Source organism: Ammospiza caudacuta, chromosome 29 (genome assembly GCF_027887145.1).
Source record: "Ammospiza caudacuta isolate bAmmCau1 chromosome 29, bAmmCau1.pri, whole genome shotgun sequence".
Taxonomy (NCBI): Eukaryota; Metazoa; Chordata; class Aves; order Passeriformes; family Passerellidae; genus Ammospiza; species Ammospiza caudacuta.
This window is the reverse complement of record NC_080621.1, coordinates 1353358-1371189: the sequence shown is the minus strand read 5'-3', so window position 1 is coordinate 1371189 and position 17832 is coordinate 1353358. Positions and strand designations below refer to the sequence as shown.

The 17832-nt window shown below is 49.8% G+C and overlaps 1 protein-coding gene across 1 annotated transcript in view; it reads right to left on the bottom strand.

The window, feature by feature from the left end:
- Nucleotides 1-3326: 3326 nt before the first annotated feature.
- The window catches only part of AKAP8 (A-kinase anchoring protein 8), a 36770-nt gene continuing 22264 nt past the window's right edge, over nucleotides 3327-17832 (bottom strand). The window contains exons 11-14 of the mRNA XM_058821374.1: nucleotides 17267-17397; nucleotides 14076-14171; nucleotides 3600-4091; nucleotides 3327-3452 (exon numbers count right to left, since the gene is read on the bottom strand). Of these exons, the coding sequence (XP_058677357.1) occupies nucleotides 3609-4091; nucleotides 14076-14171; nucleotides 17267-17397 (710 nt within the window). The 3' untranslated portion in view covers nucleotides 3327-3452; nucleotides 3600-3608. The remainder of the gene's footprint in view (nucleotides 3453-3599; nucleotides 4092-14075; nucleotides 14172-17266; nucleotides 17398-17832) is intronic.

The window sequence follows — 17832 nt, the reverse complement described above, 5'->3', positions numbered from 1 at the left end:
TTCCTACCCCGAGCTCCCGATGTCTCCCCTCAGGCCCCGGTGTCCCCTCAAATTCCCGGTATCCCCCTCAGGTCCCGGTATCCTCCCTCATGCCCCGGCGTCCCCCCAAACTCCGGGTGTCCCCTCACGTCCCGGTGTCCCCCGGTGTCCCCCCGGTGCTCCCCGCGCTCCCCTCAGGCCCCGCCGCGCTCCCAGCTCCGAGCGCTCCAACGTCACCGCTCCCCACACCCGCCCCAAACCGCGGCAATTCCGCAAAACAGCCCCGGGAACGCTCCAAACCGGCCCGGGAGAAGCCGCAGGGCCGTGGCCGCCGAGTCCCCTCCGCCCCGGGCCGCCCTCAGCGCGTCCTCCCCTCACGGAGCGGGCGGGGGCGGCCCCGCGGGGCGGGAGCGGCCTGGGCCTAACGGGGGCGGGCTGGGCCTAACGGGGGCGGGCTCGCTCCGCCGCAGCGGCGCTGCCGCGCCCGGTCCCGCCCGGCGTGGCGGGCGCTGCCGGCGCCGTCCCGGGGCTCACTCACCGCGGGCCGGGCCGGGCCGGGCCGGCGCTGCCGCCGCGCAGGAGCCGCCGCCGCTTCCTCCCGGTCCGCGACAAAATGGCGGCGGCAGGAAGTGCCCCCCGCGCGCCGGCCCCGCCCCGCGCTACGCCAACGGCGTAACGCCGCGCAGGGCAGCTCGTACGCAAACGGCGTAAGGCGGCGCTGAACGGCGCCTACGCAAACGGCGTAGCGCGGCCCCGCCCGCCCCGCCCCGCGCCCTACGCAAACGGCGTAACCCCGGCGGCGTAGGGCGGAGGGCGCTCCGCCACGACCCCAGCGACCCCCGGAGCCCCCGCACCGCCCCGTGAGGGCGGACAGGCCGCGGATCGCCCGCCGGGCGCACCGAGAGGCGGCGGAGAGAGCGGCAGGCACGGCAGAGCGGGAAGCGCGCCCGGCGCTTGCGCCAGCGGCGCCCCCGCCTTTACGGCGTTGGCGCAGCGGCGGAGCCCGCGCCGCAGCCTACGCCGTTGGCGTAGCCGCCCTGACGCAGCGGCCGCATTACGCAATGCGGGTTACGCCGGCGGGGCGACGTAAGCGGCGTTGGTGAATCGCGGCACCCCCATGAAGCCCACCCGGTGTCCCCGCTCCGTCCTCCCGCTTCCCCCTCAGCGCCGCCGCCTCCCCCGGCCCGGCCCGGCCCGGCCCTCCCGGCGCTCCCGCCGCGGCCCCGCTCTTACCTGAGGGGGGCCGGGCCGGGCCGGGCCGGGCTGAGCCCTCCCGGCGGGCCGGGGGCGGCGGCGGGGGCGGAGGAGGAGGAGGAGGGAGGGGAGGGGGCGGGGGGGCCGCGGGCACCGAGGGGCAGCGGGTCCGGCAGCGGCGCCGCACTGACCTCACCGCGCTGCGCGTGACGTCACGGCGCAACCGGGACACGCCCACCGCCGCCGGCCCCGCCGCGTGACGTCACGGGAGGGAACGGAAGGGGGGGAACCGGGAGGGGACACCGGGAATTGGGGGGGGGGGGGGGGGGGGAGGGGACACCGGGAGGGGACGAGGGGGAGGGGGAGGGGGGAGGGGACACCGGGAGGGGGAGGGGACAGCGGGGGGGGGCACTGGGAATTGGGGGGAGGGGGCACCGGGGGGATTTGGGGACATTTTGGGGGTCCTGCGGGGGCGTCCCGGGGGATCTTTGGGGACATATTGGGGTCCCAGGGACAATTTGGGGGTCCTGGGTGACACCAGAGGCGTTTGGGGACATTTTGGGGGTCCCCTGGTGACAATTTGGGGACATTTTGGGGGTCCTGGGAGGGACATCGGGGGGACTGACAAGGGGGGGGGTCTCCAGGGCGTCCTTGGGGACATTTTGGGGTCCCTGGGGATGTTTTGGGGGGTCCTGGGGGACTTTGGGGGCACCAGGGGGGTCTTGGGGGACACTTTGGGGACCATAAATTTCGGGGGGAGGGATCCCTGGGGACACGTTGGGGGTCGTGGGGACGTTTTGGGGACATTTTAGGGGGTCCTGAGGGACACCAGGGGGGTTTGGGGACACCGGGGGGGCCCTTGGGGACATTTTGGGGGTCCTGCGGGGGGGTCCCGGGGGGTCTTTGGGGACATATTGGGGTCCCAGGGACAATTTGGGGGTCTTGGGGGACACTTTGGGGACCATAAATTTGGGGGGGGGGGATCCCTGGGGACACGTTGGGGGTCGTGGGGATGTTTGGGGACATTTTAGGGGGTCCTGAGGGACACCAGGGGGGTTTGGGGACACCGGGGGGGATCCTGGGGACAATTTGGGGACATTTTAGGGGGTCCTGAGGGGCACCAGGGGTTCCCTGGGGACATTTTGGGGGATCCTGTGGACACGAGGGGACTTTGGGGACACTTTGGGGGTCCCTGGTGAAAATCTGGGGACACTTGAGGGGTCCTGGGGACATTTTGGGGACACTTGGGGTGGATTTTGGGGCTCCCAGGGACACTTTGGGGACACCTTGGGGGTTTTGGGGACATTTTGGGGGTCTTGGGGACACTTGGGGTGGATTTTGGGGCTCCCAGGGACACTTTGGGGACATCTGGGGGGTCCTGGTGACAAATTTGGCGACATTTGGGGGGTTTTAGGCACAAATTGGGGACATTTTGGGGGGTCCCAGGGACATTTTGGGGACACTTTGGGGGTCTTAGGGACATTTTTGGGGGGGATTTTGAGGGTCCCAGAGACATTTTGGGGACATTTTGGGGATCCTGGGGACGTTTTGGGGACACTTTGAGGGGATTTTGGGAGAATTTTGGGGGTCCCAGGAACAATTTGGAGGATTTTGAGATCATTTTGGGGGTCCCAAGGACATTTTGGGGACATTTGGGGGGGTATTGGGACAATTTAGGGACATTTTGGGGTCCCCGTCCCATCTCCCCCCAGGAAATTCCAATTCCAGAAAAATTGGGGCTCAATTTGAAGAAAAATCCCCCAAAATTCCCAATTTTTGGGGAATTCCCATCAATTTTGGGGGTGAAAAAAGGAGATTTTAGTTAAACCAAAAATCAGGGATTTATTTAAAATCCCAGCTCTGAATTCCAAAGAATTCCTGGATTTTTTGGGGGAATTTCTTAGGGAAAAAATGATGAAAATCACAGGGTTGGAACATCAAATTCTGCTAAAAAAGGGAAATTTTGGGGGTAAAAAAATTCATTAATTTCTCCCCAAAAATCCCCCTTGGAATGGGAATTCCCAAATCCTCCCTGGGAATGAAAAAAATAAAAATTAAAGGCAAAAAATTCCAATTTTTGGGAATAAAAATCTTCTCCAACATTGAGGAATTTTGGGGAAAAAATGAAAAAAATCGTCAGGAATTTTTCCAAACTTCCAACTTTTTATTTTTCCCATTTTTGGGTCTTTGTTTTGCTATAAATTGCCTCAAATCCCAGCAGAGAATTCCTCGGGAATGGGCAAATTCAGGAATTTTTCCTCTTTTGTGGCTTCTTCATCCTGGAAAAGGAGAAAAAAAAATCAGGAATGGGAGAAAAAAAAAAGAGAAAAAATTTAAATTTTAATGAATTTTCCAAGAATTCTCCCCAAAATTCCAATTCCAGTTGGAAATTCTGGAAAAATCCAAATTTTTGATGGAATCCTCACCTGGAATTCTCAGGGCTCTTCCAAGGATTTTTCCTCCTCCTTTTCCGGGGTTTTTTCCTCTTTTTCTGGAATTTTTTCTGGATTTTTTTCCTCCTTTTCCTCCTCAGTTTGGTTTTTGGGGGAAATCCCAAATTCCTGGGATTTTGGGGGATTTTCCTCGGAGTTTTTGGGATTTTCTTGGGAATTTTGGGGATTTTCTTGGGGATTTTCCTGGGAATTTTTGGGATTTTCTTGGGGATTTTCTTGGGAATTTTCCTGGGGATTTTGGGGATTTTCTTGGGGATTTTTGGGATTTTCTTGGGGGTTTTCCTGGGAATTTTGGGGAATTTCGGGCTCCTCCAGGAACGGGGGAACCAGGAGGGGCCCGGGGGCCGTGAGGAATTCCTGGGCTTTGGGGCCGTCCGAGGGAATTTGGGAATTTTCCGGGGATTTTCCCGAAATTTCCGCGGCTTTGGGGCCGTCCTGGGGCTCCTCCGTGAAGGGATCTTCACCCTGCAGGGGGAAAATAATGGGGAAAATCGGGGGGAAATCGGGAATTTTGGGGGGAATTGGGAATTTGGGGGGAAAAAAATGAAAATTAGCGAAAATCGGGGAGGAAATCAGGGAAATTTGGGGGAAAAAAATCTATGGAAAATTGGGGGAAAAACAATGGAAATTTGGGGGGAAATGGGGGTAAAAAAGGGAAAATTGGGAGGAAAACCATTGAAATTGGGGGGGGAAAACAGGGGAATTTGGGGGAAAATGGGGGTAAGAAAGGGAAAATTGGGAGGGAAAATAATGGAAATTTGGGGGGGAACAAGGGAAATTGGGGGGGAAAATATTGAAAATTTGGGGGAAAAAAGGGGAAAAATAGGGGAAAAACCATGGAAATCTGGGGGGAAAAGGGGAAAATTGGGAGGAAAAAGGGGATTTTGGGGAAAAATGGGGGGAAAAGGGAAAAATGGGGGGAGAAACATTGAAATTTGGGGGGGAAACAGGGAAATTTGGAAGAAAAAAACTGGAAAATAGGGGAGAAACAGAAAAAACTGGCAGGGAAAAAAAAACATGGAAAAATGGGGAAAAACCCATTGAAAATTGGGGGAAAAACCATGGAAAATTGAGGGGGGAAAACCCCATTGAAAATTTGGGGAAAAAGGGAAAATCGGGGTGAAAAAAATGGGAAATTTGAGTGAAACCAGGGGAAATTGAGGGAGAAAATGAAAAACTGGGAATACTGGGAATACTGGTGTGGGATACTGGGAATTGCTGGGGCACTGGGAATAAATGGGATACTGGGAATGAGCGGGATACTGGGAATGACTGGGATACTGGGAATAAATGGGATACGGGGAATGACTGGGATACTGGGAATAAATGGGAATGACTGGGACACTGGGAATGACTGGGACACTGGGAATGACTGGGACACTGGGAATAAATGGGATACTGGGAATGACTGGGAATGACTGGGATACTGGGAATGACTGGGAATGACTGGGATACTGGGAATAAATGGGATACTGGGAATGACTGGGAATGACTGGGACACTGGGAATGACTGGGAATGACTGGGATACTGGGAATAAATGGGATACTGGGAATGACTGGGAATGACTGGGACACTGGGAATGACTGGGAATGACTGGGAATGACTGGGACACTGGGAATGACTGGGAATGACTGGGATACTGGGAATAAATGGGATACTGGGAATGACTGGGAATGACTGGGACACCGGGAATGACTGGGATACTGGGAATGACTGGGACACTGGGAATGGGATACTGGGAATAAATGGGATACTGGGAATGACTGGGAATGACTGGGATCATGGGAATGACTGGGACACTGGGAATGACTGGGACACTGGGAATGGGATACTGGGAATGGGATACTGGGAATGGGATACCGGGAATGACTGGGATACCGGGAATGACTGGGACACTGGGAATGACTGGAATGACTGGGAATGACTGGGATACTGGGAATAACTGGGATACTGGGAATTACTGGGACACTGGGAATGAGTGGGATACTGGGAATGACTGGGACACTGGGAATAACTGGGATACTGGGAATGACTGGGACGCTGGGAATGGGACACTGGGAATGACTGGGACACTGGGAATGGGATACTGGGAATGACTGGGATACGGGGAATGACTGGGACACTGGGAATGGGATACTGGGAATGACTGGGATACTGGGAATGGCTGGGATACTGGGAATGACTGGGATATGGGGAATGACACCTCTGGGACAAGGAGAATTATTGGGAAAGTGGGAATTACCAGTGGAAAGGGGTTATTGGGAATTACGGGGAATTACTGGGATGAGAGGAATTACTGGGATAGTGGAATTAGATGGGAAAATGGGAATACTGGGAATTACTGAGAATAACTGGGAAAATGGGAACGATCCCATCCCAAACTGGGATAATGGGAACGATCCCATCCCAAACTGGGATACTGGGAACGACCCCATCCCAAACTGGGAACGATCCCATCCCAAACTGGGATACTGGGAACGACCCCATCCCAAACTGGGAACGATCCCATCTCAAACTGGGATACTGGGAACGATCCCATCCCAAACTGGGAAAATGGGAACGATCCCATCCCAAACTGGGATACTGGGAACGATCCCATCCCAAACTGAGAAAATGGGAACGACCCCATCCCAAACTGGGAAAATGGGAACGACCCCATCCCAAACTGGGAACAATCCCATCCCAAACTGGGATACTGGGAACGATCCCATCCCAAACTGGGAATGATCCCATCCCAAACTGGGATACTGGGAACGATCCCATCCCACACAGTCAGTTCCAGGCCCAATGTCCCTGCTTTTCCTGGGCTCCAAAATCCCATTTTTTTGGCTCCAAGTCCCTGCTTTTCCCAGGATCCAAAGTCTCTTCTCTTGGGATCCAAATTCCATCTTTTCAGAATCCAAAATCCCTTCTTTTCCTGGGATCCAAATTCCCTTTTCCCCACAATCCAACGTCCCTTTTTCTTGGGATCCAAATCCCATTTTCCCCTGGACCCGAGGTCCGTCCTCCCAGGATCCAAACTCTTTTTTCCTTGGACTCCAAAGTCTCTTTTTCCCAGGATCCAACGTTCCTTTTCTTGGGATCCAAAAACCATTTTTGGCATCCAAGGTCCCTTCTATTCCTGGGATCCCAATCCCATTTTTGGGATCCAAAATCCCTTTTTTCTTTTCCTGGGATCCAAACCCCATTTTCCCAGGACTCCAGGTTCCCTTTTCCCAGGATCCAAACTCCCTTTTCCTTGGACTCCAAAGTCCCATTTTTTGGGATCCAAAGTCCCTTCTTTTCCTGGGATCCGCCATCCCTCTTCTTGGGATCGTTCTTTGGGGATCCAAACCCCGTTTTTCCCCGCATCCAACATCGCTTCTTTTCCTGGGATCCAAAGTCCTTTTTTTTGGGGATCCAAATCCCTTTTTGCCCAGGACTCCAGGTCCATCTTCCTGGGATCCAAAGTCCTTTTTTTGGGGTCCAAATCCCATTTTTTCCTGGCACTCAAATCCCATTTTCCCCAGGACTCAACGTCCTTTCTCTCCCAGGGCTCCAGGTCCCTTTGCCCAGGATCCAAGACGTCTTTTCTTTGGGATCCAAATCCCATTTTTTCCCTGGGCCTGAGCTCCGTCTTCCTGGGATCCAAAATCCCTTTTTCCAGGATTTAAGGTCACTTTTCCCGGGACCCAAAGTCCCTTTTTTTGGGGTCCAAATCCCATTTTCCCCAGGACCAACGTACCTTCTTTTCCCAGGATCCAGTGTCCCTTTACCTTGGAATCCAATGTTCTTCTTCTTAGCATCCAAATCCCATTTTTTGGGATCCAAATCCCTTTCTTTTGGGATCCAAATCCCTTTCTTTTGGGATCCAAATCCCATTTCTTTTGGGATCCAAATCCCATTTTCTGGGATCCAAATCCCATTTCTTTTGGGATCCAAATCCCTTTCTTTTGGGATCCAAAGTCCTTTTTCCTTGGACTCCAAAATCCCATTTTTTTGGGATCCAAATCTCTTTTTTGGGATCCAAATCCCGTTTTTCCCACGGATCCAACGTACCTTCTTTTCCCAGGATCCAGTGTCCCTTTACCTTGGAATCCAATGTTTTTCTTCTTAGCATCCAAATCCCATTTTTTTGGGATCCAAATCCCATTTTTTGGGATCCAAATCCCTTTCTTTTGGGATCCAAATCCCATTTTTTGGGATCCAAATCCCTTTCTTTTGGAATCCAAATCCCATTTCTTTTGGGATCCAAATCCCTTTCTTTTGGGATCCAAAGTCCTTTTTCCTTGGACTCCAAAATCCCATTTTTTGGGATCCAAATCTCTTTTTTGGGATCCAAATCCCGTTTTTCCCACGGATCCAACGTACCTTCTTTTCCCAGGATCCAGTGTCCCTTTACCTTGGAATCCAATGTTTTTCTTCTTAGCATCCAAATCCCATTTTTTTGGGATCCAAATCCCATTTTTTGGGATCCAAATCCCTTTCTTTTGGGATCCAAATCCCATTTTTTGGGATCCAAATCCCATTTTTTGGGATCCAAATCCCTTTCTTTTGGGATCCAAATCCCATTTTTTGGGATCCAAATCCCTTTCTTTTGGAATCCAAATCCCATTTCTTTTGGGATCCAAATCCCATTTCTTTTGGGATCCAAAGTCCTTTTTCCTTGGACTCCAAAATCCCATTTTTTGGGATCCAAATCTCTTTTTTGGGATCCAAATCCCATTTTTCCCAGGCATCCAACGTACCTTCTTTTCCGGGCATCCAGTGTCCCTTTATTCTGGAGTCCAACGTTCCTCTTCCTGGACTCCAAAGTCCCTTTTTTTTAGGGATCCAAATCCAATTTTTCCTGGGATTCAGGTCCCTTTTTCCCAGGATTCACGGTCCTTTTTCTGGGATCCAAAATCCCATTTTGCCCAGGACCCGAGGTCCGTCTTCCCGGGATCCAAAATCCCATTTTTCCCTGGGATCCAGGTCCCTTTGCCCAGGATTTGGGGTCACTTCTCCTGGGATCCAAAATCCCATTTTTCCCTGGGATCCAGTGTCCCTTTTCCCAGGATTTGGGGTCACTTCTCCTGGGATCCAGCATCCCTCTTCTTGGGATTCAAATCCCATATTCCCAGGATCCAAAGTCCTTTTTCCTTGGACTCCAAAGCCCCTTTTTTTGGATCCAAGTCCCATCTTTTCCTGGGATCCAAATCCCATTTTGCTGGGATCCAACGTCCCTTTTCCCAGGATCCAAAGTTCTTTCTCCTTGGACTCCCAAAGTCCCTTTTTTTGGGATCCAAATCCCATTTTTTTCCTGGGATCCAAATCCCATTTTTTCCTGGGATCCAAATCCCATTTTTTCCTGGGATCCAAATCCCATTTTTTTCCTGGGATCCAAATCCCATTTTCCCCCGGACTCCACGTCCTTTTCCTCCCAGGGCTCCAGGTCCCTTTGCCCAGGATTCAGGGTCCTTTTCCTGGGATCCAAATCCCATTTTGCCGGGATCCAACGTCCCTTTTCCCAGGATCCAAAATCCTTTTTTCCTTGGACTCCAAAGTCTCTTTTTCCCAGGATCCAAATCCCATTTCCCCTGTGATCCAACGTACCTTCTCGTGCTGGCATCCAGTGTCCCTTCATCCCAGAATCCAGCGTTCCTCTTCCGGGGATCCAAATCCCGTTTTTGGGATCCAAAATCCCCTCTTTTCCCAGGATGAAATCCCATTTTCCCTGGGATCCAGGTCCCTTTTTCCCAGGATTCACGGTCCTTTTTCTGGGATCCAAAATCCCATTTTCCCCTGGACCCGAGGTCCGTCTTCCGGGATCCAAATCCCATTTTTTTCCTGGGATCCAAAGTCCTTTTTTTGGGATGCACCATCCATCCCTCTTCTTGGGATCCAAATCCCATTTCTCCCAGGACCCAAGGTCCGTCTTCCCAGCATCCAAATCCCTTTTTTCCTTGGACTCCAAAGTCCCTTTCTTTGGGATGCAAAATCCCATTTTTTGGGATCCAAATCCCATTTTTTGGGATCCAAATCCCTTTGTTTTGGGATCCAAAGTCCTTTCTCCTTGGACTCCAAAGTCCCTTTCTTTGGGATGCAAAATCCCATTTTTTGGGATCCAAATCCCATTTTTTGGGATCCAAATCCCTTTCTTTTGGGATCCAAAGTCCTTTTTCCTTGGACTGCAAAGTGCCTTTCTTTGGGATGCAAATCCCATTTTCCCCTGGACCTGAGGTCCGTCTTCCCGGGATCCAAAATCCCATTTTTCCCTGGGATCCAGCGCCCCTTTGCCCAGGACTTGGGGTCACTTCTCCTGGGATCCAGCATCCCTCTTCTTGGGATCCAAAATCCCATATTCCCAGGATCCAAAGTCCTTTTTTCCTTGGACTCCAAAGTCCCTTTTTTTAGGGATCCAAGTCCCATTTTCCCTGGGATCCAGGTCCCTTTGCCCAGGATCCAAAGTCCCTTTCTTTGGGATGCAAATCCCATTTTCCCTGGACCCGAGGTCCGTCTTCCCGGGATCCAAAATCCCATTTTTCCCTGGATCCAGCGCCCCTTTGCCCAGGATTTGGGGTCTCTTCTTGGGATTCAAATCCCATTTCTCCCTGTATCCAAAGTCCTTTTTCCTTGGACTCCAAAGTCCCTTTGTTTAGGGATTCAAATCCCATTTTCCCAGGACTCCAGGTCCGTTTTCCCAGGATCCAAATCCTTTTCCTTCAAATGCAAAATCCCTTCTTTTCCTGGGATCCAACATCCCTTCCTCTGGGATCCAACTCCCATTTTTCCCAGGATCCAAACACCATTTTTGGGATCCAAACCCCATTTTTCCCAGGACTCCAGGTCCGTCTTCCCGGGATCCAAAATCCCATTTTTCCCCAGGATCCAGCGTCCCTTTGCCCAGGATTCACGGTCCTTTTTCTGGGATCCAAAATCCCATTTTCCCCTGGGATCCAGCGCCCCCTTTTCCCAGGATTTGGGGTCACTTCTCCTGGGATCCAAAATCCCATTTTTCCCTGGGATCCAGGTCCCTTTTCCCAGGATTCACGGTCCTTTTTCTGGGATCCAAACCCCATTTTCCCCAGGACTCCAGGTCCGTCTTCCCGGGATCCAAAATCCCATTTTCCCCGGGATCCAGCGCCCCTTTTCCCAGGATTTGGGGTCACTTCTCCTGGGGTCCAAAATCCCATTTTTCCCTGGGATCCAGCGTCCCTTTTTTCCCAGGATTCACAGTCCTTTTTCTGGGATCCAAATCCCATTTTCCCTGGACCTGAGGTCCGTCTTCCCGGGATCCGAAATCCCATTTTTCCCCAGGATCCAGCGTCCCTTTGCCCAGGATTCACGGTCCTTTTTCTGGGATCCAAAATCCCATTTTCCCCAGGACTCCAGGTCCGTCTTCCCGGGATCCAAAATCCCATTTTCCCCGGGATCCAGCGCCCCTTTTCCCCGGGATTTTTAGGGTCTCTTCCTGGGGTCCAAAATCCATTTTTTTCTCCTTTGCGCTGGGATCCAACTCCCATTTTTCCCACACCCAAGGTCCTTTTTCCCCTGCTCCGTCTTCCTGGGATGCAGCGTCCCTTCCTTTAGGATCCAAAGTCCTTTTCCTTGGGCTCCCAATCCCGTTTTTGGGGATCCAAATCCCTTTTTTTTCCTGGGATCTAAATCCCATTTTTAGGGCCTCAAATCCCATTTTCCCTGGACTCCAGGTCCGTCTTCCCAGGATCCAAACTCCTTTTTCCTTGGGATCCAAAGTCCCTTTTTTTGGGATCCAAATCCCCTTTTTTTTTTTTTCCTGGGATCCAAATCCCTCTTCTTGGGATCCAAATCCCTTTCTTCCCTGGACTCCAGGTCCTTTTTTCCCTGGGATCCAAATTCCCATTTTTTGGGATCCAAAATCCCATTTTTCCCTGGACCCGAGGTCCATCTTCCCGGGAACCAAATCCCATTTTTCTGGCTGCAAATCCCTTTTTTTGGGATCCAAAAATCCCATTTTTCCCTGGACCTGAGGTCCATCTTCCCATGATCCAAAGTCCATTTCTTTGAATGCAAAATCCCATTTTTTTGGGATCCAAATTCCCATTTTCTGGGATCTAAATCCCATTTTCTGGGATCAAAATTCCCATTATTCCCTGGACCCGAGGTCCATCTTCCTGGGATCCAAAATCCCGATATTTTGGGATCCAAATCCCATTTTTCCACCTGCAAATCCCATTTTCCCAGACCCAGAGGCACAGGCACCGTTTTTCCCACTTTTTTTCCCTTTTTTTTCCCTTTTTTTTCCCCCATTTTTCCAACTTTTCCCAGCCTGGGTTGACCCCAAACTTTTGGGATGGGGGAGGAAATTTTGGGATTTTTGGGATCTCGGAGCTTCTCCCGCCGGAATTGCCGGGAATCCTCCGGAGGCGCCTCCGATGCCGCGGCCGATCCTGCCCGGAACGTTCCGGAAAACCCCGAAATTCCCGGCCCACCCCCAGCTCTGCCTTCCCAAGGGCAAAAAATTCAAATTTTGGGGCATTTTGGGGAATTTTAGGGGGGGTTTGGAGTCCTGGGGTGGGGATTTGGGGCTGGAGCTGCCCCAAAATTCTCAAATTTTCCAAATATTCACAAAATTCCTGAGTGAGTCCAGGGGGGGGTTTTTGGCTTTAATGGTGAAGAGATGAGGGAAAAAATTGGGAAAAAATTTCCCCGAAAATTGGGGAAAAAATCCCCCAAAAATTAGGAAAAAATTCCCCCCAAAAATGGGAAAAAATTCCCCCCCAAAAAATTGGGAAAAAATTCCCCCCAAAAATGGGAAAAATTCCCCCCAAAAATTGGGAAAAAATTCCCAAAATTGGGGAGAATTCCCCAAAAAATTGGGGAAAAAATCCACCCAAAAGCCCCAAAGTGGCAAAATCACTGGAAAAAGGAGGAAAAAAGGGGGTGAAAAAAACCAGGAAAAAATGGGGAAATTCTGGATTTTTTTGGGATTGGGCTCCAGGGATGCTGAAATCCAAAAGAGGGGGAAAAATTGGGACAAAAATTCCCAAATCTGCCAAAAGCACAGGAAAAAAAAAAAAACATTAAAAAACCCAAAAAACATAAAAAAACCCAAAAAATGGGAGAAAAAACACCAAAAAAAGGGAAAAATGTGGAATTTTGGGGGAAATTTTTTGGAGGATTTTGGGGGATTTTTTTTTATTTTTTGGTATTTTTGGGGGGAAACTTTTGGAGAGTTTTTGGGGGGAGGTTTGAGTTTTTTTGGGGATTTTTGAAGGAATTTTTTTGAGATTTTGGTAGTTTTTGGGAATATTTTGGAGGGATTTTTGGAGGGGGTTTTCGTGGGATTTTTTTTTATTTTTCGGGAATTTTTGTGGGACTTCTGCGGGATTTTTTGAGATTTTTTCTTGGAGTTTTTGTAGATTTTGAGGGATTTTTTGTGACATTTTTGGGGATATTTTTTTATTTTTGTGGGATTTTTTTCCGAAATTTTTGTGGAAATTTTTTTATATTTTGGGAGGATTTTTTGGGGGATTTTTTTAGGGAGTTCTGGGGGATTTTCTGGGCAATTTTTGTGGAATTTTTTTTTTGATTTTCTGGGCAACTTAGGGGGGGGGTTTGTGTGAACTTATTTTGAAGATTTTTTGGGGGATTTTTTTTTTTTAATTTTGGGGAATTTTGGGGTTTTTTTTTACTTTTTGGGGGATTTTTTTTGGAGGGGGTTTTGTGGAGACTTTTTGGGAAATTTTTTGGGAATTTTCTTTGGATGTTTTTGGTTTTTTGTGGGATTTTTATGGACTTTCTGGGGGGATTTTGGGGGATTTTTCTGGGAATTTTGGGGATATAATTTTGATTTTTTTGGGGGAGTTTTTTGGGGAATTTTTGGGGGGATTTTGGGGGAATTTTTGTGGGATGTTTTGAAAATTTCTTTTTGTTTTTTGGGGAATTTTGTGGGTTTTTTTTTTTTAATTTTTGGGGAATTTTTGGAATTTTTTGGGGATAAATTTTGGGGATTTTTTTTCTGTGAATTTTTGGCATTATTTTGTGATTTTTTGGGAAATTTTTGTGGGATTTTTTTTGGACATTTTTTGGGTATATTTTTGATTTTTTGGCGATTTTTGGGCTGGATATTTGTGGAGATTTTTCAGGGGGAATTTTTTGGGATTTTTTGTGGGAATTTTGGGGGATTTTTTTTTTTGTCTTTGGGGAAGTTTTGGGGAATTTGGGAGGAATTTTCGGGGAGGATTTTTTGTTTTATTTTTTTTCTGTGAATTTTTGGGATTTTTTGGGAATCTTTTTGGGATTTTTTGGTGGGAGTTTTGGGGGGATCTTTTGGGGATTTTTTTGACATTTTTGGGGATATAATTTTGATTTTTTTGAGCGATTTTTGGGGATATTTCTGGGGATTTTTGTGGAATTTTTGGGGGATTTTTGTGGAATTTTTTGGGAAGGGGTCCCAGGCACGGAGAATTCCCGAGGGTCAGGAATTCCCAATTCCCAGGATTTACCTGCAGGTATTTCTCCAGCATCCTGACGATGTGTTTGTTGTTCAGGACGCTCTTGGCCACGTGCAGACTCGTCTTCTTGAACTGCTCCGCTGCCAGCTGCGGAAAAACGGGGAAAATCCCGGAATTCCGGCAATGCCAGAGGGAAAAACTGGGGAAAATCCCGGAATTCCAGAGGGAAAAATTGGGAAAAATCCTGGAATTCCGAGAATTCCAGAGGGGAAAATTGGGACAAATCCCAGAAATCTGGGAACTCCAGAGGGGTTTGAGGGGAAAATCCTGGAATTCTGGGAATTCCAGAGGGAAAAACTGGGATACATCCCAGAATTCTGCAGGGATTTGGGGAAAAAATCCTGGAATTCTGGGAATTCCAGAGGGAAAAATTGGGATAAATCCCAGAATTCCGGGAATTCCAGAGGGGTTTGAGGAAAAAAATCCTGGAATTCTGAGAATTCCAGAGGGGTTTGGGGGACTGCAAATGGGCATAAATCCCAGAATTCTGGGAATTCCAGAAGGATTTTGAGGGAAAAATTGGGAAAAATCCTGGAATTCCAGCGGAGTTCAGGGGAAAAATTGGGAAAAATCCTGGAATTCCAGAGGGGTTCAAGGAAATATTTGGGAAAAACCCGGAATTCTGGGAATTCCAGAGGGAAAAACTGGGATAAATCCCAGAATTCCAGACTGGGATTGGGATAAATTGGGATAAATCCCTGGGATTCAGAGGGGTTTGGGGGCGCTGGGGGTTCAAAGAGGGCTGGGAATGGGGGAAAATTCCCGGGATTCCTCTGGTTGTGCTAAATTCGGGATAAATCTGATCTAAACCCAGCCTAAAGCTGGGTTAAAGCTGGGTTAAAGCTGGGTTAAACCTGGGTTAAAGCTGGGTTAAAGCTGGGTTAAAGCTGGGTTTAACCTGGGTTAAAGCTGGGTTAAAGCTGGGTTAAACCCGGGTTAAACCTGGGTTAAAGCTGGGTTAAACCCGGGTTAAACCTGGGTTAAAGCTGGGTTAAACCTGGGTTAAACCTGGGTTAAAGCTGGGTTAAAGCTGGGTTAAAGCTGGGTTTAACCTGGGTTAAAGCCGGGTTAAACCTGGGTTAAACCTGGGTTAAAGCTGGGTTAAAGCTGGGTTAAAGCTGGGTTAAACCTGGGTTAAAGCTGGGTTAAAGCTGGGTTAAAGCTGGGTTAAACCTGGGTTAAAGCTGGGTTAAAGCTGGGTTAAAGCTGGGTTAAAGCTGGGTTAAAGCTGGGTTAAAGCTGGGTTAAAGCTGGGTTAAACCCGGGTTAAACCTGGGTTAAAGCTGGGTTAAACCCGGGTTAAAGCTGGGTTAAAGCTGGGTTAAACCCGGGTTAAACCTGGGTTAAAGCTGGGTTAAACCCGGGTTAAAGCTGGGTTTAACCTGGGTTAAAGCTGGGTTAAAGCTGGGTTAAAGCTGGGTTAAAGCTGGGTTAAAGCTGGGTTAAACCCGGGTTAAACCTGGGTTAAAGCTGGGTTAAACCTGGGTTAAACCTGGGTTAAAGCTGGGTTAAAGCTGGGTTAAAGCTGGGTTTAACCTGGGTTAAACCCGGGTTAAACCTGGGTTAAAGCTGGGTTAAACGTGGCCCCCAGATCCTCACCCTGTGGCTGTGGTTGTGCTCAATGCAATATAAATCCGGGATAAATCTGCCATAAATCCAATCTAAACCCGGCCTAACCCTGCACTGAGCCCGGCCTAACCCCGGGCTCCCACCCTGCGGCTGCGCTTGAGCTAAATCCGATCTCAATCCAGGAGAAATCTGATCTAAATCCAGGCTAAACCCAGCCTAGCCCTGAGTTAAACCCAGCCTAAGCCCTCACCCTGCGGCTGCGGTTGTGCTCGGCGGATCTGAGGTGTCTCTGCAGGAGGTGTCCCTGGGATAAACCCATCTAACCCCAGTTTAACCCAGTCTAACCCAGTCTAACCCAGTCTAACCCAGTTTAACCCAGTCTAACCCAGTTTAACCCAGTTTAACCCCAGTTTAGCCCCAGTCTAACCCAGTCTAACCCAGTTTATCCCAGTTTCTCTCACCCTGCGGCTGCGGTTGTGCTCGGCGGATCTCAGGTGTCTCTGCAGGAGGTGTCCCTGGGATAAACCCATCTAACCCCAGTTTAACCCAGTCTAACCCAGTTTAACCCAGTCTAACCCAGTTTAACCCAGTTTAACCCCAGTTTATCCCAGTCTAACCCAGTCTAACCCAGTTTATCCCAGTTTCTCTCACCCTGCGGCTGCGGTTGTGCTCGGCGGACCTGAGGTGCCTCTGCAGGAGGTGTCCCTGGGATAAACCCATCTAACCCCAGTTTAACCCAGTCTAACCCAGTCTAACCCAGTCTAACCCAGTTTAACCCAGTCTAACCCCAGTTTAACCCCAGTTTAACCCAGTTTAGCCCCAGTTTAACCCAGTTTATCCCAGTTTAACCCAGTCTAACCCAGTTTTGCCCAGTTTAGTCCCAGTTTAGCCCCAGTCTAACCCAGTTTATCCCAGTTTATCCCAGTTCCTCTCTCACCCTGCGGCTGCGGTTGTGCTTGGCGGACCTGAGGTGTCTCTGCAGGAGGTGTCCCTGGGATAAACCCATCTAACCCCAGTTTAACCCAGTCTAACCCAGTCTAACCCAGTTTAGCCCCAGTTTAACCCAGTTTAACCCAGTCTAACCCAGTCTAACCCAGTCTAACCCCAGTTTAACCCAGTCTAACCCAGTCTAACCCAGTTTAGCCCCAGTTTAGCCCCAGTTTAGCCCCAGTTTAACCCAGTCTAACCCAGTTTATCGCAGTTTATCCCAGTTTATCCCAGTTTCTCTCTCACCCTGCGGCTGCGGTTGTGCTCGGCGGATCTGAGGTGTCTCTGCAGGAGGTGTCCCTGGGATAAACCCATCTAACCCCAGTTTAACCCAGTCTAACCCAGTCTAACCCAGTTTATCCCAGTTTAACCCAGTTTAACCCAGTCTAACCCCAGTTTAACCCCAGTTTATCCCAGTCTAACCCAGTCTAACCCAGTTTATCGCAGTTTCTCTCACCCTGCGGCTGCGGTTGTGCTCGGCGGACCTGAGGTGCCTCTGCAGGAGGTGTCCCTGGGATAAACCCATCTAACCCCAGTTTAACCCAGTCTAACCCAGTTTAACCCAGTCTAACCCAGTTTATCCCAGTCTAACCCAGTCTAACCCAGTTTATCGCAGTTTCTCTCACCCTGCGGCTGCGGTTGTGCTCGGCGGATCTGAGGTGCCTCTGCAGGAGGTGTCCCTGCGCGGGGATCAGCATGTCGCACGCCAGGCAGTGCGCGGCCTCGATCCGCTTGAAGAAATGCTCCTGGCCGATGCCTGAGCGCAGAACGTTCCAGAAAATTCCGCAAAAAAAATTCCCAGAATTTGCCCCGCAAAATTCCCAAATCGTTTCCCAAAATTCCCCCCAAAATTCCCAAAGAGTTCCCAAAAAATTCCACAAAACTTAAATAAAAAAATTCCCCCTCCACCCACAAAATTCCTAGGAAGTTCCCCAAAAATTTCCCCCCAAACCTTTCCGGAAAATTCCCAAAAAATCCCCAGAAAATTCTGCAAAATTCCCCGCAAAATTTCCAGAAAGCTCCCGAAACATTTCCAAAAATTCTCCCAAAAAATTCCCAGAAACTTTTCCCCATAAGTTCCCCCAAAATCTCCTCCAAAATTCCCCCCAAAAATTCTCCAAAATAAAATTCCCAAATAAATAAATAAATTCCTCAAAAGTCTCTCAAAATTTCCCAGAAAATTCCCCAAAAT